This window comes from Dendropsophus ebraccatus, chromosome 11, assembly GCF_027789765.1.
Source record: "Dendropsophus ebraccatus isolate aDenEbr1 chromosome 11, aDenEbr1.pat, whole genome shotgun sequence".
In the NCBI taxonomy this organism is placed as follows: Eukaryota; Metazoa; Chordata; class Amphibia; order Anura; family Hylidae; genus Dendropsophus; species Dendropsophus ebraccatus.
This window is the reverse complement of record NC_091464.1, coordinates 45773439-45800608: the sequence shown is the minus strand read 5'-3', so window position 1 is coordinate 45800608 and position 27170 is coordinate 45773439. Positions and strand designations below refer to the sequence as shown.

General features: G+C 41.1%; 1 protein-coding gene across 3 annotated transcripts in view; it reads left to right on the top strand.

The window, feature by feature from the left end:
- Positions 1–27170, top strand: part of SGSM2 (small G protein signaling modulator 2) — a 237801-nt gene that overhangs the window by 85056 nt on the left and 125575 nt on the right. For all 3 annotated transcript variants that reach the window (XM_069946266.1, XM_069946265.1, XM_069946267.1), the window contains exon 2: positions 11203–11278. In XM_069946266.1, coding sequence (XP_069802367.1) covers positions 11203–11278 — 76 coding nt within the window. The remainder of the gene's footprint in view (positions 1–11202; positions 11279–27170) is intronic.

Below are 27170 nucleotides of genomic sequence, written 5' to 3'. Positions count from 1 at the left end.
GACCCACTAAAGGATCTATAAGATCAGAAGAGTAAAGGGATCGGTAAAATTTTTGAAGAATATTAGGAATAGTTTTTGGATCAGAATGTAATAAACCATTATGATCTTTCATATTTTTGATATGGGAAATAGGGCGTTTACTCTTTGCTAAGTTAGCTAATAATTTTCCTGTTTTATTACCATATTTATAAAGACGAGAAAAATAGTGATCTTTATATAAAATATTAAGTTTTTCTTGAGCTAATTCAAATTCCTTTTTTGCTATACACCAAAGGGATTTATTTTGTTCAGAAGGTAAAGATAAGAAGGTAGTGTATGCATTACGAAGTTTAGTAGTAAGAGTATTGTAAGAGGTGGTCGCTTCTTTTTTACGTGCAGAGAGATAAGAGATTATATTGCCTCTTAGTACAGCTTTGGCAGTTTCCCAGAACAGTATAGGAGTTGTGGTATGTTGCGAATTAGTGTCGCAAACTGTGACCACCACTTTTTAAGAAGATTTTTGAAGACTTCATCTGAAGCTAAAACTGCTGGGAATCTCCAAATAATGTCTCTTCCTTTAGGCTAAGAATCACGTAGGGTTAAAGTAATCGGAGAATGGTCAGATATAACCATATCATTTATGACATAGTCATCTAGTAGGCTCAAGTCTCCCTGTGAGACTAACATATAGTCAAGTCTGGACCAAGCCATCTGAGAATGTGAGAAAAAAGAAAATTCTCTTTTTTCAGGATGAAGATGACGCCAGGAATCCACTAGATGAGTACTAGACGGGTGTAAAACTGTATTGAGATCACCTCCTACTATTATTTTGGATTCACCATCTTGAAGAAGGGACGATTCTAAGTGTTGGAAAAATGGAGCTCGTCTGTTATTAGGGCCATAAACATTATATAAGCTTATATGTCCAGATGGAGTATCCAAAACCATGTGGTGAAATCTCCCTTCTGAGTCTGAGGTTTGAGAAACAATAGAGTGGACAAAATTTCTATGAATAAGAGTTACCACACCACGCTTCCTATTTTGAGCAGGAGATCCAAAGACTTCACCTACCCAAAACCTTTTCATTCTAACATAATCTGATTCAGACAAATGAGATTCCTGTAATAACGCTACATCCGCTCCCAGTCTTCTAAGGTGTTTAAGGATGAGCACTCTTTTGGAAGGAGAGCGCAAACCTTTTACATTCCAAGAAACGATTTTCATAAAAGCGAGGAGTGGATGAAGTGATAAGAGGCAGGCACCCCAAGAGCACACAGCAGTAGTAGGGATAAGAAAAATATAGATGAGAAATTCATGTTACAATTACACCTGAGAGCATAAAAACTGAAAAAAACCTTACATAATATATACAGAGAGCAGTATAGCAATAATATTGCAATATATCTAAATCTTACAACTAAATAAGCGAAAGAAAGTTGGTATAAGACTTCACTTTTTTCACACAGAAACATACGGAGTATTCGCTGAAAATAGAAAGATACAAGAAAAAGAAGAAATAGAAAACAAATAGAAACATGGCGAGAAAACGTAACTCGCTAATATCAATAATACTACATAGCAATATCTCTTCCTATACATTTTCCTATTCAAGCAGGATTTGTACAAGTAAACAAATGCCATGACTAATTTGGTAAAGGAAAACTCTTTCTTTAAGGTGAAACCTTAGGAAGTCATAGTAGAATAGGAGGAGCATAAGTAAAGGGATAAAATGATGGAATATAAAGGAATAGTAGATATAAATAAATATCTGAAGTAAGATGATGACTCTTGTTAGACATGTTAGTCAGTATAGTTCATCACTCCATATCTGCTGAAGGAGATGTAGGACTATCAAGACGTCGTCTATTGTTCTTATCCCCAGGAGGAGTAGCAGAAGTCGGGTTTCTTAAATTCTCTAGGAGAGACGAAGCTTCTTCAGGGGTCTGGTATACACTGGTAGATCCATCTGATTTGAAGACTTTTAGAATAGCAGGAAGAGGAGTGCAAATCTTATTTGATGATGTACTAGAGCCGTAAATATTGGTGCAAATGCTTTTCGTTTTTGGACTACTGTAGCAGAATAGTCATTGAATATCAGAATTTTGTGACCTCTTATAAGAACTTCAGTTTTCATTTTCCTGAACGCCTGTAAAATAGCAGCTTTATCTGCATAATTAAGATATTTGACTATCACTTGTCTCGGTTTGTTAGTAGTCGCCTTTTTGGAAGGGGTTAAAGTGTTTGCTGGAGGGCCTATACGATGTGCCCTTTCTACTTGACAAGAGCCTTGTAAACCTAGGGTCTGTGGTAATTCTGAGGTACAGATGATGGATAATTGTGACAATGCTATGCTTTTAGGCAGACCTATTATGCGAAGGTTACTCCGTCTTGATCTATTTTCTAGATCATCTGTCTTGTCCCTTAATGTTGCTGTAAGTTTCATAGTTGTTTGTAGCTTAGATTTAGTCATGGCTAGTTCATCCTCCACTAACCCTAGGCGCTCTTCTAACTCATGTATTTGGGAGGTATGATGAGAAATGTCTCCCTGTAAAGCAGATAGTGAGGTCATTATAGTGGCTTCCAAGGAAGCAGTAATGTCTGGTATTATTATTTTGGCCACTTCTATGGCTAGTGATTTACAGGAAATAGACAGTCCAGGAATAAAAGATTCAGTGTTGGGGTCATTTGTGACCATTTCAGAAGAAGCAGGAGGTGAATGATTTATATTTGTGTCTCCTGTGGTGATGTGCTGCGCTGCTGTGTGAGGAGACACAGCCATCTTGGATTTAGTTTTCTCCCTCTGTGGGAGAGGTATAGAGGGAGAGGGGGCTCTGTGTTGCTTCCCAGCGCGCTGCTGTTGTTTCTCCATGTCCCTAACGGGTAGCGGAGTATGTCAGGCGCTCTGGTATTTACCGTGGTAACGGGTAACAGCTGGGAGCCGAGTCTATAGCGAGTTACTGTGGGAGCTCCTTCACAGTGCTGCCATCCTGTGCGCGCTGGAACTGGAAGTCCTTAGTAATACATTTTAGTCAATATGCTATGAGTAAACTTTGCAAATTCAATTTATAATCTGGCCATACTGTCAGGACTGTACCTTTGTGGAGCTCGGTGCGCCCCTCAGCTTGTGCTGTGTGGCCGAGAAAGTGATGATGTTCTTGTTTCTTTGTTAATTGTGCAGTGATCATTTACTGGCCTGATCATTTAACACTGGCCTGTTTTTGTCTGGATGTTCAGCACCACCTGCTTCCTGTGTGTCCTGGCAACCTCTGAGTTAAAGGGGAACTCCAGGTAGAGGTTAAAAAAAATGAAACTTCTGCAGAAGCATAAAGCATTACTTACCTATCTATTCCATTTTTGAAACTACCAAAAATCCATTTGTTTTGGGGGGGTTTGTTCTGTTTTGTGTTTCTGCACTTCCTGGTTTATCAGTTGTATACAGTACTACAGGTTCCAGAATGCAATGCTTTCCCTCAGCTGTTCATCACAGTCGCAGAACATCTAGGCTGTGTTTCATTGTTACTGAATTATTTGCAGTAATTTATGATTTCATTGTGGTCCCACCGACACAGCACACTGTATTCTCTACCTGTAACACCACACACCACACTGTATTCTCTACCTGTAACACCACACAGCACGCTGTATTCTCTACCTGTAACACCACACAGCACACTGTATTCTCTACCTGTAACACCACACAGCACTGTATTCTCTACCTGTAACACCACACAGCACACTGTATTCTCTACCTGTAACACCACACAGCACGCTGTATTCTCTACCTGTAACGCGACACAGCACGCTGTATTTTCTACCTGTAACACCACACAGCACTGTATTCTCTACCTGTAACACCACACACCACACTGTATTCTCTACCTGTAACACCACACAGCACGCTGTATTCTCTACCTGTAACACCACACAGCACACTGTATTCTCTACCTGTAACACCACACAGCACTGTATTCTCTACCTGTAACACCACACAGCACACTGTATTCTCTACCTGTAACACCACACAGCACGCTGTATTCTCTACCTGTAACGCGACACAGCACGCTGTATTTTCTACCTGTAACACCACACAGCACTGTATTCTCTACCTGTAACACCACACAGCACTGTATTCTCTACCTGTAACACCACACAGCACACTGTATTCTCTACCTGTAACAACACACAGCACGCTGTATTCTCTACCTGTAACACCACACATGACACTGTATTCTCTACCTGTAACACCACACAGCACACTGTATTCTCTACCTGTAACACCACACAGCACGCTGTATTCTCTACCTGTAACACCACACAGCACACTGTATTCTCTACCGGTAACACCACACAGCATTGTATTCTCTACCTGTAACACCACACAGCACACTGTATTCTCTACCTGTAACACCACACAGCACACTGTATTCTCTACCTGTAACGCGACACAGCACGCTGTATTTTCTACCTGTAACACCACACAGCACTGTATTCTCTACCTGTAACACCACACAGCGCACTGTATTCTCTACCTGTAACACCACACAGCACACTGTATTCTCTACCTGTAACACCACACAGCACACTGTATTCTCTACCTGTAACACCACACAGCACACTGTATTCTCTACCTGTAACACCACACAGCACACTGTATTCTCTACCTGTAACACCACACAGCACACTGTATTCTCTACCTGTAACACCACACAGCACGCTGTATTCTCTACCTGTAACAACACACAGCACGCTGTATTCTCTACCTGTAACACCACACATGACACTGTATTCTCTACCTGTAACACCACACAGCACACTGTATTCTCTACCTGTAACACCACACAGCACTCTGTATTCTCTACCTGTAACACCACACAGCACACTGTATTCTCTACCTGTAACACCTCACAGCATGCTGTATTCTCTACCTGTAACACCACACAGCACACTGTATTCTCTACCTGTAACACCACACAGCACATTGTATTCTCTACCTGTAACACCACACAGCACGCTGTATTCTCTACCTGTAACACCACACAGCACGCTGTATTCTCTACCTGAAACACCACACAGCACGCTGTATTCTCTACCTGTAACACCACACAGCACGCTGTATTCTCTACCTGTAACACCACACAGCACGCTGTATTCTCTACCTGTAACACCACACAGCGCTGTATTCTCTACTTGTAACACCACACAGCACGCTGTATTCTCTACCTGTAACACCACACAGCACGCTGTATTCTCTACCTGTAACACCACACAGCACGCTGTATTCTCTACCTGTAACACCACACAGCACACTGTATTCTCTACCTGTAACACCACACAGCACACTGTATTCTCTACCTGTAACACCACACAGCGTGCTGTATTCTCTACCTGTACCCTATGCAGTGTGCTATTGTTTCTTATATTCCTGGTTAATCATCTAGTTCTGATCCTTGGTTTCCTCCTGTTAACTCTTAGTCTGCTGCCTGTCTTAACCCTCTTGTCTGACTTTGACTCTGCTTTTGGTTTTTTGATTTAGTACCTCTACTACCTGTCAGTGTATGACCCGGACTGTTGGGCTGCTTTATTGTTTTTTGTCTGTCTTGTATTTGTCTTGTATGTCACCTACTCAGTGTGGGGACCGTCGCCAAGTTACCCACTGCTACCTAAGGCAGTCTGAGGTAAGCAGGCATTGACACGGGTGGGACGCCAGTGAGGGCTTACTTGATCGTGTTTCTGTTTGTCCTGCGGTAGACACCTGAATGGTCTAGTCAGATGCTATGATGCTGCCAACCTCCAACCAGCGTCCTGTCACTCATTGTTGCTGACCTCTGTCTTAGAAAGTGCTTTTTTTTTTTTTTTTAATAATTTTACACATTATACACAGGAAAAAACACACTGATAAAAAAGGAAAAGCACAATTAATTATACGTGTGTGTGTGTTTGAGCCAAAGTGCCTGATTATGGTAGTTACTGTATATTGTAAACCTGATTAAATTAGATAAATGCTAAAAGTTCTGTTCACTTGTCAGTATAATAAAAACAAAATATGTTTCTAGCAAAAGGAGACCTTATTGAAAAAAAATGTATTTGAGTCTGTATGCCTTGTCTGTCTTGTTTCCTTTTGGCAACTAACCATTTTTTTTGGCAATTAATAGGAAAATTTAAATATCATTTTTATGGTTACAGTCAGTGGTTATCATATAACCTTAAAGCGAAAGTACCATCTAGTACAACCCTTTAACTTTTTTACGTGAATGGATCAGTGCCAGTGCCGATGTGCTTTTTTTTTTTAACCGTATCCCGCGCTTGGCGCCGGTCTATTCCCAGGCAAAGGCCCGGCAGGAAGCACTGGGGGTGGGCCCGCCGGCCCTCAGTTTGATGATCTCTCCTCTGTGACATGACTCCATTGATTTTAATGGAGCCATGTCAGAGAGTGAAGGGGAGATGGTCACACTGGGGGCGGGCAGTTTTGCTCCCAGTGCTTCCTGCCAGGCTGTTTCCTGGAAATATACTGATGTTACAATAGTTATTATTGAGAAGTTTTTTAAGAATTTTTGTAACATACAGGTAACGGTGTGTGTAGGCAATTGCTATTGCACACAGTAAGGCTATGTTCACATTGCGTATGATTCCGTCCGTAGATCGTACGCCGCCGTACATGTGCGGCTGAAACTACGGGCGTGGGAAAAATAGACATGCGGCCGGATGTGTACGAACCGCGAACATATGCCCGTAGTACAGTTATGCTTCCCTAGCTTGTTTCAAAGCGATCTGAGGCAGGTCATTTACTTGGAAATCTTCGCCCAGCCCCGTAAAACACACAGAACCTTTTGGATCGAAAAATCAAGTTCAATTTGGCTGAAATAAGTACTTCGTACGGGACCACATGGAAATCCACGGCCGTGAGTTTCAACATTTCCGTCCTCAAACAATGGTCTTGTTCATTTTTCACGGCGCCGTATACGATCCGGCCGTAAGCTCATACGTAGTGTGCATTGTGCGGGCGTATATCGTATACTTTCAAGCGAACTATGTGTGTATATTTGCGGTTCGCACTACGGACAGAATCATACGCAGTGTGAACATATCCTAAACAAGTAAGTACAAACAAACTAAAAATGCATGATATAACACCAGCAGATAAACATAATAGCAAATCTAGGTGTGGAAATCAGCATGCAGGCGACACACGGTGTCTGCTGGTCCGTGGAGGTGAATACCTTAGGTGTCGTATTCTCCTACCTTCTTTAGGCTGCTTTGCATAAGGAGCTTGCTCTGCCCGATGTAGAAAAGGCTGTCAACGCCTTCAGAGGCAGTATTTTTTGCACTCTTCTGGACATTTTTGTCTGGAGGGAAGTCTCTTAATTATAAATCCAACAAAAGGAGTCAGATAAAGAAAACTGCAGGATCTGTATCTCTTAAAAAGTCGCTAAGGCAGGAGCTCGATTCACGTGCGTCTGAACTCCTCGGCTGCCAGGTAAATGTACCTGATGGTAAATTCGCTTTAAGAAAACCCTTATGGGTGACAATGTGACTCATTAAGCTACTAGGGCCGTATTACCCAGCCTGATATTACACCGGTTACTCACTTACTCGGGTTATTACACCGGTTACTCACTTACCAAGTCATACACAAGTCAATTATTTTGCAGCACGGGCTGCACGGACAGTTAGCAATGTCCATGCTGCCCTTTGCTTTTTTTGTAAAAATAATATAATACCCACCTGTCCAGGCCCCCCGTGTCCTTCATCCTTTTTCCTTTGTGCCCCACAGCTGCTTCGGGGACTCTCTGAAGTGACAGGCTCGCCTGCTGGCTCAGGTGCTCACGCCTACTTATGCATGTGAATAAGCAGGCAGGCAGGAAATTTGCATCAGGAGGGATTAGCATCTGAGCCAGCGGACGGGCCGAGGAATGGCCCCAGTGCTCCCAACAAGTTAACTTGCATATTTTTATAGGTTCAAATTTCACCAAAACGGCTATACTTAACAAACTTCAGAAGACTGGCGCCAGTAAGAAGTTACCGGAAACTACCTTATACACCCGTTAAACCCTTTAAAGTGACACTGTAGCTTATTGATTGCTATTACTCAGCAGTCATTTATACGGATCATCCAGATTTAGGAAAAATATAGATACTTTCTTAAACAAACAGCACCACCCCTGTCTCCAGGTTGAGTGTGTTATTACACTTCAGCTCCATTAATTCCAATGTAACTGAGCTATAAAACCACACCCAAACTGGGGACAAGAGCGGTGCTGTTTTTTTAAGAAAGTATGTATATTTTTCCTAAATCTGGATAATCCCTATAAATGACTGCTGAGTAAAAAAAAGTCATGTTCTTAGAAGCCTGGATAACTCTATGATTGTGTGATCAGAAGAAGCCATGTTAGATTCTTTACATCAATCCGTTAACCTCCAGCTAAGGGGATCCTGGCAGGGCTGAATAGCTGTGATCACAAGAGGGCTTTCCTCCTTCTTAATAGCATCAGTTTGTAAATTGATTAACTCCACGGTTGCCAGGAAACATAATTGGGTAATGGGTGTGACTGTATGCCTGTTCGGGGACAGGAAATCAATGGATAATTTCTGCATGGACTCCTGGGATTTTATTCTTAATATGTGATACTACACAGACATCTGTCAGCAGCAGCCAGATAGAGAAAGATTTTCTGCAACATTGGGTGTAAATCTGCATTCAACACTGTCAGAAACATGTTAATGAAACCTGCTATTTGTCTGCATAGAATTCATTTCACATCTCCACTGAGGGAGACAATGAAACAATGAAAAAAAAAAACGATATATTTTTCTCAGCTCACTGTATGGTAAAAGTGATGTTAAAACAAATGTACTATCTCCATTACTGAAACTTTTATTTTTGTATTACCTACTTAGCACTGGCACAGGGATTTCGGTGGCGTGGTCCGTTTTCAAAATGCCGCCTGGTTCACGTGCTCAGCGCTATTTTCTGCTTGAGCAGTGGCCAAGCTCTGAGCACTGGAGTCCCGGGGCCCCCAGTGTAACGATAACCCCTCTTTTCTGTGACGCATCCCTGCTTGATTCTAATGGAGATGCATCAGCGAGGAGAAAGGTTATCGTCTCACCTGGGCCTGCCCCCAGTGCTCTGGGTCAGGACGCTGCAGAAAATGGCACTGAGCGCGAGCCCGGGCACCGTCTTGGAAAAAAGACCACGCCAGGGGATCCCCGCACCGACGCTGAGCAGGTACTGTGAAAAACTGCTGAAAACTACCTTTTGTGTACTGCCATTTATTTTTCCAGCCTGTGTGAACTGTCCTGCGAGGTTTTTCTCCTCCCTGTTTGCAGTCTGAGCTTTTATGAAGCTCACTGCCCTTACCTGTTGCTGTTCACACGGGCATAGACTGCATCAAAAACTGTGTGTCCTATTAATTTTACTGGGAATTTAAAAAAATATGCTGAAAAAAAACACCGAAAAAAAAGTAAAATTATTCTTGTAGAGCCGTTCCACATGGAAGCTTAATTTGACATCAGTGGGAGCTTGGAAAAACACATGAAAACCACATCAGAACAGCACAAACATCCACTAACATAACTAATATCCACAGCAAACTCCATTTTAAACCGGTTGGCCACTTTATAGTAAAATAGTTCAGTGTACAGTATTAGTAAGTGCACTGTGTATCTCATAGAGCTAAGATCAAACTCCCCTTCTCCAGGTTGTGCTGTCCTGCTCTGTGGTAAGACTGTACAAAAGATGGCCAGCATGAAGGAGCATGTGACTGTGCTCCGTCCCCAGTGTCCTCCATTGGCAAATACAGGCTCAGTGGTGGACACTGGGGGGGGGGGGGGGGGGGGGGGGCGGAGCATGGTCATGACCATGCTCCTTCATGTCAGCCATCTTTTGGACAGACACACATGTAGAAATCAGTCCTGGCACTGCTGAGTACGGCACATACGGCATACCGAGAGGAAGCGCCGTGAGCGTTAAACGATCGTAGCTGCTGTCAGTAAGTGCAGTGAGTAAAGTTACTAATACTGTACACTAAACTATTTTAAGCGGCCAACCCCTTTAAGTTTAAGGTAGTTTTTGCCCACGTGAACATACCCCAACACGAAGTGCCCTATTAGAAGGATTGATAATCTGACAAATTGGGCCAATTCAGCAGATTATCACTCCATGTAATATAGACAACTATCAGCTGATGAAACGTTCATCAGCTAATCATTGCTGTGTACACCAGCCTAAAAATCATCGGCCACTGGGCACACATCACTACGTGTAATGTGTAATATCGATGCGCGGCCGAAGGTATGTACAGTATAAGGTTTATTATTTTACACTAGGGCACACTGTTGTGTCTGACACACTTAACTTTCTAGGAAATTTTTACTGGACTTTTTAGAAAGTTTCTTTTTTTTACTTGTGTAAAGTGAAGCAGAAAGGGACTGTGTCCATATGCATTCCAAGTTCGCCCAGTTCACTTCTGATGTCATAGTGGTGACTGGTGTAATTACACTGAATGGCATAGTGGACAATGTAATTATAATGTATATTAAATTTACTGTTATTTTTGGATGTAAAAAATGTCAGGTTCCTGTAGTCGATAATTTGTATTAACATTTGTAGCATTATTTGCCTATTTTCATTGTTCATTACCCAGAGCTGTGTAAATTATGGCAGGTAAACTTCTATCATAGCATGTAGCAGGGCTTAATATGTGATACATAGTTACATAGCAAATGCTTCTTTCATGCACCGTAATAAAGTAACATAAATCAATATCCCTAAGTAGATTAAATATAAGACATTATTAGACCACAATCCAGTATCACTATGACTACTGCTTGAGCTCGGATAAACAAATACACTTAGCTTTGCTACATTTTTAGATCTATTTTATAAGATATAAAACAACAAATAAACAAATAATAATCAAAATATTATTGTAATGTAACTTCTTTATTGATCTGAAAGGAACATGGTTGCGTTTTTGTATCCTGGTGTATAGAATCAATAGGAGATTAGAATATGTGTTCCAAAAATTAATCTCTAGAACAGGGAATCCATATTTTTCTCAACATGCTGATGAAATTATTGTAGCTATCAGTTTGTCTTTGCTGTCTCTGGTAGGTGGGGAAAGCTGAGGTCCCTGCCTGCAGATGTTATTTTATGTGTTTGTGATACTTGTGAGAATTAAAATCTGCATCGTATCCTCACGTATGATCTCTGTTATGTGTTTGCAGGTGAAACAAATAATGGAAGAGGCCGTAACCAGGAAATTTGTTCATGAAGATAGCAGTCACATAATTGCGCTATGTGGTAAGAATTGTCCTTACAGCTTGGGTGTCAACATTACATTGTCACCACTTAGCTTAATAAACAACTGGTATTCTGCATGTTATTTAAACTCTGTCTTAACAAACTATATTTGACATGGTCGAATGTTAAAGCCTGATCCATCCACACACTTCCCTTTACTAAACATGCCCCTAGTTTTCCACTTATTACCACTTTTTACCTAGTTTAAGCACATGTTGTTACAACTCATCTCAGGATCGGAAACCATCTTCCATAACTGCCTCTGTCTTCATGTCTTCATGGTTTTCATGCCCTATTCACTCCCCTGGACAAATTGTTGTCTAATCACCACTCAAAAAGGAAGTGATGTCATCTCATTGACAGATCCAAACTGTATGATATCATTTGGATCAGAAGAGCGCCCACAGAGAAAAGGAGTTAAGTAGAACACTTAGAAATGCGATGTCTTACACCTTACATTAACTAAGGGTATATGCAGACTGAGTAAATGTTGTAGATAACTCCGCTTAAATTCCGTCGCTCGCCAAATCTCCTCTCCCCTGCGCTCCAACTTGAAGTTCCGCCCGTCACCTAGGCTCCATTCTATGCTCTCGCAGATTCCGCCATCCACCTGAAGAGTTGAAATGTCAATTCTTTGAGCAGACGATGGAATCCACACAAGCATAGAATGGAGTCTATGGGGTGGGCGGAGAGCCAAGTAAGAGCGGCGGAATCCGCGCAGGGTAATCCACAACATTTACTCACTCTGCATATACCCTAAGATAGGAAATTCTTATTCTAATCTACAAAGCTTTATTGAGCTTATGCAATGCTACAGTAATTTCCAGAAATAACCCTACACATAACCTCTGCTGCCACTGACCTTCTTATCCAGTAACTGTTATTCCCTTTGAGACTCTTCTGTATGTTTTTGGGTGTGGGAAGAAACCGGAGTACCCGGAGGAAACCCATGCAAACACGGAGAGAACATACAAACTTTTTGCAGATGTTGTCCTTGGTCATATTTGAACCCAGGAAGAGTCATTTCCCACATCATCTCCCAGTCTTCCCAGTTCTCCCACTGTCTTCTTAATGTGTTGCCCACTTGACAAGGTTAAAGCTTCTTTCTGAATAATGTACAAGAGAAAAAACAAGTATACAGGGACTGCACCGCAAAAATAAAGCACATGAAAGGATCTTTATTTATGTCTTATGCAAAGTGACCACAATACAATTAAAACAATTTAAAAACAATAATTATACGTCATAATAAGACCATATAATCCCCATTCAGGTTGTGGGTCAGGAGAGCAACAAACGAATCAATAGTAATAAGCAGCTTGGCTAAAAGCCAGTACAGTGGAATACTTGTGCCAATGACTAGTACAAAGGTATCAAAAAAGAGCAAAAGGCGTAAATTGTATAGGTACTGCTCTCCTAAGTGAGCAAGGTGTGAAAACCCCACCCCACTGTTCAACCAGACTTCCTCAGGGGTCAGAGTTGCTTGCATATTTCACTGACTCATGCATCCAGTGTTATTCCATTCTAAATAGTACATGCCTATATTCAGTGCTGTCAATATATACATGTAGGGCCACATGTATCATCCGGCAAACGGATGATTTTCGGCGGAAAGTGCCGATTTGCGTATTTTTTTATACGCAAATGGCCGATCTGCGAATAAAATATTCGCAAATCGGCACTTTTCGCCGAGTACGCCAGGGGGGCGGAAAAGGGGCGTGTAGTGGGCGGAACGTAGGGCGCGGACTCAGAGTCCGCGCGATTTACCATCCGTTCCGCCCAAATGTACGCCGAAAACCTACTCCAGTCCTCAGCTGGCGTAGGTTTTCGGCGTTGCGCACCGACGCGCACGGGATTTATGTAGAGGCAGTTCGCCTCTACATAAATCCCCGTAGCGCCGGAGCTGCGGGGGCATTTATAAGTCCGGCGTAAAAAAACGCCGGACTTAATAAATGCCCCCCGTAGTCTTCATTCTGTTTTAATTTCATCATGCTTTCATTGAGTTGCATTTTACATTGGCTTTATGTACTTTTTCAAAATGTATTATGTAAAGTATTAGCAATGATGATACTGGAGCTGATGGGTGTAAGGTAGTTCAGCACCATGGACAGCTCATAACTAAATGACGTGTTTATAAAAAAAAGTGTGTATATATATATATATATATATATATATATATATATATATATATATATATAGTTTGCAAGGCAACTTTACAAAACAACAAACAGGCAAAATCTTCAGAACACAGTCCTCTCCATCTAGCTCCAGATCTTTTTCTGCTCTTCCCTCCGAGATGGATGACACGTGGCCTTCTTCACTGTGGGCCGGGCTTACACTACACTACTATGTATTTAAACCATTGTACACTAATGCAGAAGTCCCACTCTCTTACTAGTGGATGTTTACAATAGATTTCCAATGTTTTACTGTAATAGTGAAAGTGGTTTTCAAACCACAGTTTATTTTTTTTTTGTGATTTTATTTGAGCACCATAGCATTACTCATTACTGTGGTTGGAAACAGATAATATAGCAATGGCCTCCAACCTGTGGCTCTATGGCTATAGTTAAGCTACCACTCCCAGGATGCTAGAAGAAGTAGTGTCACCTTAGCTGGGGAGCCATAGGTAGGAGACCAAGAAGTAATAGAGTCCACGGCACTCAATATTATGCAGAAGTGATAGTTTATTTTACAGTGATAGACAAAAAATGTATACTCCGACCAATATGAAACACTATGAAGTAGAGACCAAAAATATAAAGCAAGCTTTCGGCCCTTCCCGGACCTTCTTCAGGCTAATGGATCTCGCAGTAGTGAGTACGTCTGGAGTCTGGTGGAGTCTCCACCAGACTCCAGACGTACTCACTACTGCGAGATCCATTAGCCTGAAGAAGGTCCGGGAAGGGCCGAAAGCTTGCTTTATATTTATGGTCTCTACTTCATAGTGTTTCATATTGGTCGGAGTATACATTTTTTGTCTATCACTGTAAAATAAACTATCACTTCTGCATAATATTGAGTGCCGTGGACTTTACTACTTCTTGGTATGCATGGTTGAAGAACCACAACCCACTGAGCACCAACCAGCGAGAGGTGTGCAGCACTGATCTACTCTATAGGTAGGAGACCAGGCTGCACTGTGTCAACCACTATAAAGTGGCATAACTATTAGGACTATATGAGTCAGCTGGCTTCCCAATACAAGCGTACCTTTTAGATGGGCCAATAATTTATGGTAAAGAGCCGCTGGATTGCCGCATCATTCCGGTGGCCATTCACTTTAATGATTAATGATCTGTATAATCAGCCAATTAATGCTGGTTACTGGATCTATTACAATGGGCAGCTATGGGCCATTCAATACAGCCCTTACAGTAAGGGGTTTTATGGAAAAAAACATGTTTTCTTTATAGTTTTTATTTATAAATTTACCCCACATAGTGAAGAAAATAAAATATTTTCAAGGACTTTTTTTGGGAGGGCACCATGCATGGCTCAATTATCATTTCCATCAAGGTAAAATATTACACTGGTTTGGAGCTGTTGAGGCTTGTGACATGAATATTTTTAGTAGAGCTATGTTTTTACTATCCAGAAGCCTGTGCTTTGTAATATAGATATTAAAGTTAACTATGTTTGCATTATTGGACCAGTTATTAGAAGGTCTTCTATTAAGGGTGCTATGGGCGTCTGAGGGGTGAAGCTCCTATTACTCTGTCTTTTGTGAGATTCATAATCATTAAATAAAAGGAAGGTTGAGAGGTTAGCAGATTCCTGAGTCAGAGTGACAGAAATGGTAGTGCCGTGCGTATCCTTTGTATTGTCTCCTCTCTATGATCTCTTCCACTTGCTAATCCGTCTTTTATATCCTAATTAATATGACTCAGGCAATGCTTTTAGCAGCACAGTACATTGTGTACCTGAATCTTACCTTACACAACAAAGGTCTAATCGGCCTGAAAAAAAACCCAACACAAAATGGTACTCAATATGGGAGGACAAAAGACCAATGATAAATTTGGAAACATTTTTCCCTGAATCAGTACCTAATGCACTTCAATGGATAAATAAAGAGCTGCACGCTGGATAATTGCTTACAGTATTAGAGTACAGTGGTACCTACGTTTTGCTCTTAATCTAAGTTACTTGGTTTAGGAGCATTGCTTTGGTTTAAGAGCTCCCTGTACTGGATGGGAGGGCGAGTGAAGAAGGGTCATGGTCTGTATAGCACGGTCTACAGCCCTGTACTCTGACCCAGTAAGTCTCCCTCACCTTTCAAATCATAGCAGATACACTTGGAGGTAATCTCTCCATACCTGTAACCCCTCTCTCCCCGGACAGAGAGTGCTGCATGTATGTGCCTACATCTGCCCTGCTCATTCCTTCATGCTCCCTGAAGTCCCTGACAGCCCTTGTGTTTCTCATCCTCTCCATTCCTGCTATAATGTGCCTACACATAAGGTCTTATTAAAACGATAAACGATCGCAAACGAGATTGTTTATCGTTAACCTGAAGTCGTTCACCATATTTCACAGAATGATGGTCGTTAAATACGATCGTTATTACGATCATTATTGCAATTGTTACTATGATCATTTATTCCTTTTGATCCCAACAAAACAATGAACAATGCGCAATTACACTAAACGATTAGTGAACAAATACGGAACTTGAGCGAACGAATATGGAATTACAGCGAGCGATTAACGATAATTTTAGGTTCAGATCTAAATCAACGACACACGAAAGATTTTTTAATTGTTGCCTGCAATTACACAGAACTATTATTGTTTAAATTCGAACGATATAACGATTTTTCGCACGATAATCGTCCCGTGTAATAGGGCCCTTACACTCAGTTATACACACTGCTGCTATAATGTGCCTGCACTCACACTCAGCTATACATTCTGCTGCTATGATGTGCCGGCACTTACACTTAGCTATACACACTCCTGTATAGATAAGTTTCTGTCACTGTCCTCCTGCACAGCTCTGTGATTCTCACTTCCTGATTGGTCCATGCTTAACACCCCCCTTCCCCATTGCTGTAATGTGACCACACAGACCTCTGACAGCAGCCCTGCTTCTCTATGCTAGCCTGTTGTACTATGTTACTGCATTATGGGGATCTGCAGTTCCACCCTGTATCTGCAAACTTTTGCTGTTCTTTCAGGTTCATGCAGTTACTATACATTATACTCCACATGCTGTACTGTATATTATACTGTACAGTACAGTAACTTATAATATGACACATTCACATGTGTTTTACCTGTTATTCAGAATAAAAAAAATGATTTTTGGGACGTGGAACTAATTGATTGCATATCAATAATTTCTTATTGGAAAAATTTGCTTTGGTTTAAGAGTGGATTTGGATTACAAACACAGTCCTGGAATGTATTATGCTTGTAATCCAAGGAACCACTGTACTTTTAACTGTCTGCTGTTATTGCATATAGTATCGTCATTGTCTAGAAACGCATAATGCTGAGCCTTTTATAAATGTTTTTATTATTTTAATAAAGTAGTTTTTTATACTTCATCTGTTGGGAGTAGCAGCGCCTGTTCATCCTGTTGGAATTGGGAGAGGAGGACTGCATCTTGTTACAGCCCTGGTGTGGGTTTGCAGGAAGGCTTCACACTGGTTCCCTTCTTGTGTATACGCATAGAGAGTTGTGCCTCGATCTTGCACAACTTTGCCAGGTGAGAGGGGACCCGCTTTCACTCCGTTACTGGAATTGTATCCACCCTATTGTATCTGGTCCTGCACATGGAGCGCTGTCTTTGTTCTCTTTTACTTTAGCATTGTGAATCAATGACCCTGATCATAGTTTCTCTACATAAATATACTGGAATCTTTTTTGTGATGTCGCTCTACCCATAAAAAAACTTTTGACATGTCAGAGAGACATACTTGAAAAAGACCATTAAGGTCAAAACATTAAATTAGCAGTTAGCAATAAACTTTTTGGATTACTCACTCATGTATTCTCACCATCTACTTAAGTTTAATAAATTGGTGCAGGCTGGACTCTATTGTGTTTGGTATGTCGAAGAGACAGGTCAAAAGTTTTTATCAGTCAGGGTTCAGGCCATCATTGATCAAAAGAATGACAGGAGAGAGGACCGCAAAAAAGATGGTTGGACAAAGAAGATTTCCTCCTGTTCTGATTAGAAATAATGGCTAGTGACTAGAGATGAGCGAACCTGGAGCATGCTCGAGTCCATCCGAACCCGAACTTTCGGCATTTGATTAGCGGTGGCTGCTGAAGTTGGATAAAACCCTAAGGCTATGTGGAAAACATGGATATAGTCATTGGCTGTATCCATGTTTTCCAGACAACCTTAGAGCTTTATCCAACTTCAGCAGCCACCGCTAATCAAATGCCGATCGTTCGGGTTTGGATGGACTCAAACCCGAACCCTGTTTGCTCATCTCTACTAGTGACCAATAAAATAATTGTAAGCTTTTCTGCAAGAATTTTGGACAGATGGAATAGTCGGTCCAATTAAATGGGAGGAATAGTATCGTCATCATCATTCTGAAGAATTGGTATCATAACCACTAAATCATGGTTGGAGTAATGGCACACCTGTGACAAGTCATATCTATGATTTTTTTTAATATTAAAATTTATCAGTAAACTTGGAAGCTGTAATTTCCACATGACACAGGGGGTTCATTACAGAACTAGCCATGTACGGCCCCAGTCAGTCAACAGTATTTCACGGATTAGAGACGTCCCTAACACATGCTTCTAATTGGAAAGAATGGATTATTGCATTTTTATTCTAACATGTATCCTCTAATGAATTATGTCAGCCTAACAACCACACAGAATGGTTATGTGTTCTATGTTTAGGCAGAGCTTGCTTCCTGTGAGTATTGATTTTTCCTGTGTAGCAGTAGATAAGTTAAGGCCTGTGTGTGTCTATTACAGAATCGCTGTTAAAATGCCTACAAGGAAGAAGAATTTTCTGGCGGTTGCTGTAGAGGCCTTACAGTGAGGCTGTTAAGTAGCTTGTTATCCCAATGACATTGACCTATCTATCAGAGTAAACAAGGCCGTGTAGTTATGGTAACCTTCCTACTTGCAGCTCAGTGTAATGGAAAATGGTTTACTTTGCTCAGTGCATTCTGTCCATTGGAGCTACATCCACCCTGATAGGCGCTAGGGCGATAAATGACACGTTCCCTGTTCTGTGCCATAATAAACATGACTATCATACTGGGGATTTCTAATAGGCTCAAAAACATACTAGCCTAAAAACACTATTTTCTAAATAATGATAACAAATCATTTATTGCCACTTTTTAATATACAATATATGACTATAGGGTTTGTATTTACCCATAGGGCCCAAAGGAAGATGCAATTTACCATATTTCACTTACCACCAACCTCTTGTCTGCATTTCTCTTGTTTACAGAATTTTCACCAAAACGACCCCTCTCTGTATTTTTATTAGGGTTTAGGTATCTTCACTATGATCTACAGTGTAGAGACAATAACTTTTACAGTAGTCCATGTATTTGAATACATGTTATTAGAGATGAGTGAACCAAACTTCACATACCAAGATTCATTAACAACTTTGCAAAAAGTTTGCTTAGTACAAACCAAACTTTTTGTAAAGTTTGTAACACATTCGTAAAGATGGCAGTTGCACATTTTAATACACATGAAATACAAAAAAAGAGCCTGTGTTATTTAGTGAATAATTTTTTAGCGCCGCACAACCCCTTTAATACACAGTCAGTGGGGCAAAGTGTCATCCTTGTAAATGTTTTTAACACGTCGCACATTGTATGGTTTTAGCAGATAAGATATCTTAGGTGATTAGATATTAGGTGTACAGATGTGCCTAGTATAAAGTGCCTTCTGCACGCATTTCATGTATTTCGGTCATGTATTTTAGGTCACAAGCTGAGCACATTTGTCTTTCTGCATAGATGTTCCTTGCGGGAATCTGTAGGTTGTCGTTGCCAGGCAATGGCACAATTGTTTCTTCTTTCTATTCAAAATGTTTTTAAAATTCCAATCTACCTTGTTTAGAAAAGATGAAAGCAAATAAATTAAAGATATACAAGAGATGTAGTAGTGAAATCCACTTCAGTAGTAATAGCAAAGACTTCTCTGCCTCTACGTAGGAATGCTCTTGAACTACTTCACCACAGATAGAATCTCTGTGCAGACCAGCTTTGGAAGATCACTTTGCTGTAAATACATCCCAAGCCGGCTGAGGTCTCTGCATGAGCCCCATTAATTACAATAGGAATTGTGCACAGAAGCCAGCCAATGTGGGACATATCCCCCCTCCTCCCTTGCCCACAAAGCATCTTGTGGGGAATGATAAGCAGGACTCTCACTGTCTCTCCTAGGACTATTGTCAGGATTGAGGCTATTTTCACATGCAGTATTTTGGCTGACATTTTCAGCCTTTTTTTGCAGGAAAATACTTTTTATACTTTTTTATGCTCTTTTTTTTTTACTCAGAAATTCTGTTTAGGCTATGTTCACACAACGTAAGTTCCGTAGTAATCACAGCCACTGTTGTAACGTCCGTGATTAGTACAGAACTTACGTAGTGCTGCAGGCTGAGGGAATCCTGGCTGGAGCGCATACAAATAGTATACACTCTGGCTGGAATCCCTATCGGCGCTGCGAGAAACTGACATGTCATTGAATAGCGACTGCAGAAAACCCTGTCGGTTCACACAATGGAGCCTGCAGCTCTGGCCGCATGCTCCATTGTGAGCAGTGGGGAATTCGTTTGCGAGCGCGCACGGATGCGCCGGCATCCGAATTGAGTGGCGACGAAGATCATCCGGCCGGTACTGCAGTACCGTCCGGGATGATCTTTTCTGAGACCGGTCGTTCCTTGACCCGGGTCGGTCACGGAACAGCCGGTCTCTTACAATGTGTGAACATAGCCTTATTGTGTAAAAAAAATTATGTAAAGGGCAATATGGCACAAAACAAGCTGAAAATAAGGACCAAAGTGGGACCTTAGCTTAGTTCTCTTCTTGGTACTCCACTAGCTGTTATTTAGTTACTATGGACAATAGCACTGTTGTTATGTGCACTAGGTTTTTTTTATTCAAGGCCTCATTGTATCATGCGCTCAACAGACTGTGCACAGGATCTGTGCATTTTGTGATTTTTTAATAAGTAATGCAAACATGGAAAAAACCAAGGTAGAGTTTCTTTTACTACTTAAGCTTCTTGTCTGTGGTCACTTCATTCCTTCATCTAAAGACTTAAAGAGGCTTTCCAGGATTAGAAAAACGTAGCTGTATTCTTTCAGAAACAGCGCCACACTTGTCCTCAGGTTATATGAGGTACTGCAACTTGGCTCCATTTGCATCAGTGAGCTGAGAGGAAATATCACAAATAAACTGAGAACAATAGTGGCACTGTTTCTCAAAGAAACCAAGCAGTTATGTTTTTTAATCCTGGATAACCTCTTTAATAGACAATACAAGTAAGATCCTGCCAGAGACATCGCCGACATTGTAGCAATGAAAAATAAAGTCTATATTATGTGAGAATACCAAAATCATGAGCCTGTGAGTTTCTTTTCTCCTCACAAGAAATGAATTATGGTAAGTTTCTCACAGAGAAGAGCAGACGAAATGCCTCAGGGTCTGCGGGATGGGAATCTGTCTTCTCAGCTGTGTTTATTAAAAAGCCTGGTGGCTCTGTGTTTTTTGCTTGTTTTGTCTGCTGGTGAAAAAGCTGCAGGCCTAATGATCTGTATCACAGTCAAAGCATCTGGATTAACCATTCCTATTATACATTGCCAGACAGATTCTTTATTATACAGCAAAATAACAGGAATAGTGTTGAGTGGACCTGTCAAACCATTGAAGTTCGGCAATGTTCTCCGAACCCGAATGCTCTGTAGCCATGGGGAATCAAACGCTGAGCACTCTGGTTCAGAGAACGTTGCTGAACCCCAACAGTTTGACAGGTCCGCTCAACACTAAACAGAAATGAAAACTTTCCTGCATATTTTTCTATCTTCTGACATGTCATAAACATGTAGGAGTCCACACCGATCAGTAGAGCAATATAACTTATGGGGGGACATGTATCAAGCGACAAAATCGGAAAGTGCCCATTTGCTAATAATTTTATTTGCAAATGGACGTTTTGCGAATAAAATATTCGCAAATAGGCACTTTCCGCCCAGTACGCCAGGGAGGCGGGGAGGGGGTGTTGAGGGGATTGAACGGGGGGTGCGGACTCAGAGTCCGCGCTATTCATCTTTAGATTCGCAAAAAAATGAGCAGGAAACCTACTCCAGCTCTCAGCGTAGGTTTCCTGCCGTGCACGGGATTTATGTAGAGGCAGTCCGGCTCTACATTAATCTCCGTAGTGCCGGAGCTGCGGGGACATTTCCGGCGCAGAACAAATAAATGTCCCCCATGGTCTTTCTGCCTTTCTGATTGTCAATTGGGAGAGAAGTCCTTAATATGTGTGGGTTTCACTTTCAAGAGCAGAAGGTGAATCAGATCTACCATGTGTTAATATACTCTAAGGCAGTGTTCACATCAGAGAAATTATAGGCATGTTGTGGATTTGGTGACACATTAAAGGGTATTTCTTACCTTTCCGCACTTCCTTGGTGTCCTCCTAAGTTATCTTTGGGTGTTCAGCTGAACAGTCATGCCTCCGCCTCCAAGACGGACTTGTCTCAGCAGTGACAGCCCGCTCAGCCAATCACTGACTGAGAAAGGACAGCGCTGTGAGCAGTGATTGGCTGAGCGGGCTGTCACTGCCTAGATGAGTCACTGCCAAGATCAGCGCAGAGAGGTAAGGATAGCCTTAGGCTACCTAATAAAGATTCCCCATGGGTTTTCATTCAAAGGACTAAATATGTATAAATAGTGCATGGGAATTCAACCTTACACAGCTGTATACACAATCCAGTTAAACTGCATTACGGCCATTTTCAGGCTATGTGTGACTTGAGGCCTAAAGTGTTCAGCAGTTATTTTCAGGTTTTTTTCATTGCAGGATGGTAGTTATTCTGTGAGATATAACCATGAGGCTCTGCAGTCTTTTTCTGTACTGTATCCAAAAACAACTAAATGAAATAAAAAGCACATGATACTTTCTTGACTGCTACAAGATTAAACCAGTGATAATAGCTTTCACGAAGAGCAGCTGTAATTCGCAAGGTTAAAATTGGAGGTCACACATTGTGTTAATTTGAGTGTCCTTTCATATCAGTATCAATATACTGTGAATATACAGTAAATATGCTTCTTTTTTTATTGTGTAAAATGCATACCACAAAGCGCTGATTATTCTCGCAATGAAAAAGACTCGCCACGCAGGAGAGGTTTCTAAGGCAAGTTTCACACACAGCATTTCTTTTTAGAAAACTGGCACTGCGGTTTTTGTATCAAAGCCAGATGTGGGTTATAAAGGAATGGGAAATATAAGGGGAAGACTTGTACCTCTGCCTCCTACTGGATCCTTTTCTGGCCTTGGCCCAAAAAACTGTAGGGGCAATTTTCAAAAAAAAAAAAAAAACTGCTTTGTGTGAAACTAGGCTCAGGCTGTGCTTCCTAGGCTGCAGTTTTTAAGCCAAAACTAAAGGAAGGATTAATCTCTGGCGGCAGTAGGAGCAAATTGGGGAAAACGCCTATTAAAACTTCACTTTTAAATATACCTTAAATCATGAAAATCCCACAACATATAGTACCAACAAATGGTGTACCACTTAAAACTGTAAATGCACCAGTAACCATCATGGTCTTCCTCATCCCAGTAGAAACCAGCATAATACATGACGGCGTGCAACCTCTCCTGTCCAAAAGATGCTCCAGATCTGATACATAATAGCAATAGAGTAGAGATGAGCGAACCTGGAGCATGCTCGAGTCGATCCGAACCCGAACTTTCGGCATTTGATTAGTGGTGGCTGCTGAAGTTGGATAAAGCCCTAAGGCTATGTGGAAATCATGGATATAGTCATTGGCTGTGTCCATGTTTTCCAGACAACCTTAGAGCTTTATCCAAGTTCAGCAGCCGACTCTAATCAAATGCCGAATGTTCGGGTTCGGATGGACTCTAACCCAAACCCGGTTCGCTCATCTCTATAATAGAGACAAGGTTAAGTGTCACCCGTCCTATGTGCTGTTTCAGTCTGGTATCAGTTTACTGTGAACATCCCATTGTTTGCCGGCCTTGTCTGCAAGTATTATTTTGAGACCGTCCAAGGTGTTGGAGATTGAACTCTCTCTAGAATACATTAGATTAAGCACTGCTGAGGAAGAGACTGTTTCGGTCCAAAAACATGTGCAATAAAAGTTTTATATGAGCTACAGTTTCAGCACCTGATTATGGATGCTATGTATTTATGGTGTTCTACCAAACAAGAGTTACAGGGGTTATCCACTACTACAAAACGTGGCCACTTTCTTCCAGAGACAGCACCACTCTTGTCTCCAGTTCGGGTGTGGTTTGTAACTAAGCTCCATTCACTTAAAAGGAACTGTTACAAAAACCCCACCCAAACTGGAGGCAAGAGTGCTGCTGTCTCTGAAAGAAAGTAGCCATGTTTTTGTAGTGCTGGATATCCCCTTTAACTAGAATCCCCTAAGCAAAGAGTCAGTCGCTACCCCTACCTTCACATAGTGTATTTGGGGCCCCTACCGCGAACTAACCCTCCGCGGATTTCCAATTATACCCTGCCTTACTCTTCTAATGTGGCATTTTTCCTTTGGGTCACCATCAGGGCAAATCTTAAAATGTTAAATACAAAAGATCCAATAAATATTTGTCAATTTGACAATGCAAGTCACCTAATCTGATCACAGTGGTAATCTAAAGTGTCTCGCGCTGAGCGCTGTAAACACTAGATCAATTAAGGTGCGTAATGTATAATGAATGTCCAGTAGGCGCAGATTGCAGAGACGAAGTCTTGTGCAGTGACCAACTACAGACTCACAAAGTGGAAACCGACTTTTTAAAAAATTCCCCAAAAAATACATATTTAATTTTGGGGAAAAAATGTAAACAACCCCTTTATCCTTACCCAGTGTGTTAGTATGATGTGCTGTATCATTTACCATTTATAGTTCACTTTAGGCTGCGCATTTTCTTCTTTGTGCGCTGGTGACAAGTTGCCAGTAATTTTCCACTTACAGCAACTCATGATTTTCATATTATATACACTTAAGTGCTGTCATACAGTTTTCCGCCTTGTTGTAAACTGTGTAGGTTTTCTTGATACTTGTCAACAATATTTTTTTGCTGACATTATAAACGCTGCTAGAATGCAAAATAACAATTTTTACTTGTATTATCCTGTAATATATGCAATGAGACGAGTACCAAAGAAGGAAGTGAGTGTGATGAAATAGTCCAATAAGCATTGAAATATAAAAACATACAAACTTACTGAAACAAAGCAAAAAAAATGTGCTAGTGGACACCACTTTTACCAGTCATAGGTAAAACAGTACTACTTTACACAAAATAACGCATCTACATAAAATCAGACTCTAGTAACCATTGCACGGTATCTGGAGCGCTGTAGTGGGATACAACAATAAACTCTAGTAACCATAGACCATAACTATAGACTATTTTACACTGCAGATATCACATTGCATTACAATAAACATAAGGAGAGGCTCTGTATCACTAGCAATGCATGTTGCAGCACTAACAATATGTAACTGTTCCAGGAGCAGGGCTTCAACAGCCCTACAGTTCCCAACAAAGCCATTGATGGCAGCAGAGGGGACTGTATAACCCATTACTGCAGCCACTTAATGTAAAAAAAATTTAAATTTGATATATTTTTCTTTATTAATTTATAATGCAAAGTTAGATAACTAATTAATGAATAAAATTAAAAAAAAAAATGTATTCACCTGAATACCCCTTTAAATATATTAAAAGCCTTTCTTTATGCAAAAAAGATTAATTGATATTCTCTCAAGAACCCCTTTAAAGGGGAAGTCCCCTACCGGAGGAGGTAGGTGCATGTTATGTTCAGCCACCTCCTCCCCGGCTCCAGCGCTGGGGTCCGCTGTCTGGTTCCGCTTCAGGGTTATGAAATGTCATTCCAGCTCAGGCAGTCAGCGGCCAAGGCGTCCTCCGGGCGTCATTCACATCGCTTTATCAGCCAAATGTTCCAGGAGGCGGTCTTCCATCACAATGGACAGCAGGAAATGACACTGCTGTACTGTGCATGTCTTCTGTAATGATGAAAACGGAGTGCAGACGAGTTAGAAGACTGTGTGACTTGTGTGAAGGCGCTGCAAACGGATCTCATTGGTCGGCACTTATTTGCATCCCATGTTGTGCCATGTAAAAGGACCCTTACTAAACTAACAGTATCACAAGCTCTGCCTGGAGGACTTTGGCCAATGGTTAAAGGGAATCTGTCAGCTGTATATCCTGCTTGGATAAAACAAATAATACCCGTCTCATAGCTGATGGTTCTTTGTAAATTTGTAAAAATGTGTATACTTTCTAAGCACAAGAGTCTTGGAGGCCGTTCTCCTGATTGATGGGGGTTTCAGCACTGGCACCCTAACCGATCAAAAAAAAAAATTGACCCTGTAATGTAACAAGTTTTTCTTTATGGCAGTGCCTATGTAAGCGGTTTTCTTAATAAACATGTTCAGCGAATTGAGTCCATGAGAATTCTGTCTGATCCAATGGTTCATGGGTGATAAGAATGGATCGGGATAGTGGATAGATTTACAGTAAATTATCTGTATTGTTATATACAGTAATTTGTTTCCTATCACTCATTACTATATCCTATTATTGTTTTTAATTGGAAGTATTAATCAGCAATTTAAAATATAAAATTCTAACTGTCCTCATATTCAGCTATCTCATGTACTGTAGCTTACACTTTTAAGCATTTAGCAAAGTGTTATATAGGAAATATGCTTTGGAAACATTAAACAAACAGATTACTAGTTACTGTATCTGTGGATGAGAATTTATGCTAAGGTAGTAAAAAATGACTATTATACCCCTTCTAGGAAGTCACATTAAAGCAAATGTGCTAGTGGTACAACTCTCTTTTGTTTTTAACATGAATAGACTGGCAACGGCCAAGCATGAAGCACTGAAGGAGGTCTGGCCCGCCCCAAGTGGGAGGAAACCTCCTCCCCTCAATTACATGGCTTCATTGATTCTAAGGGAGCCGCGTCATAGAGAGGGGGGGGGGGGGGGTTCAACTGGTGGAGGGCCAGACCTCCTTCAGTGCTTTATGCTTGGCAGGTGCTCGGTAATAGGCTGGGGCCATGTGCGGAATTCAGGCTACAAAAAAGGACCATGGCATTGGCATCCCTGTGCTGTCGCCGGTCTGTTCATGTTAAAAACAAAAAAGCAATATACCGCTGGTAGATTTGCTTGTCCAAATACTTTGGGAGGGAGGGTCTGTTAATTGCTTCTGTTTTTTTGGTCTCTTTATTGTGGACATTCATGAGGGCTCCAGCTCATGAACTAGGTGCTGGAATCATATGAGTCAAGGTTCTGGATCGTCAGAAGACAGGTTAACCACCAAGGCCACCTTCACATGATGATATTTAGATCTCGTTTTTACATCAGAATTTGTAAGTCAAAACTAGGAATGGTTCAAAAAATAGAATAGATACAAATCTTTTATTTAGCTGGAATGGAATTCTAATAGCTGGAATGGGTAAGCTGGAACAAACAATCTCATTGCGCTGGCAGGTGTAGACAAAACCAAGAAAGTTTATTTGACAATGCTAATTCTATGCTAAACAGTAGGATTTTATACAGTATATTGTGTGTAATAGTCCATTGGTGTTTACTGTATCAAATCCCTGGTGTCCCAGTGGCCTTTACTGTACATAGTCAGTGTGTTGTGCCT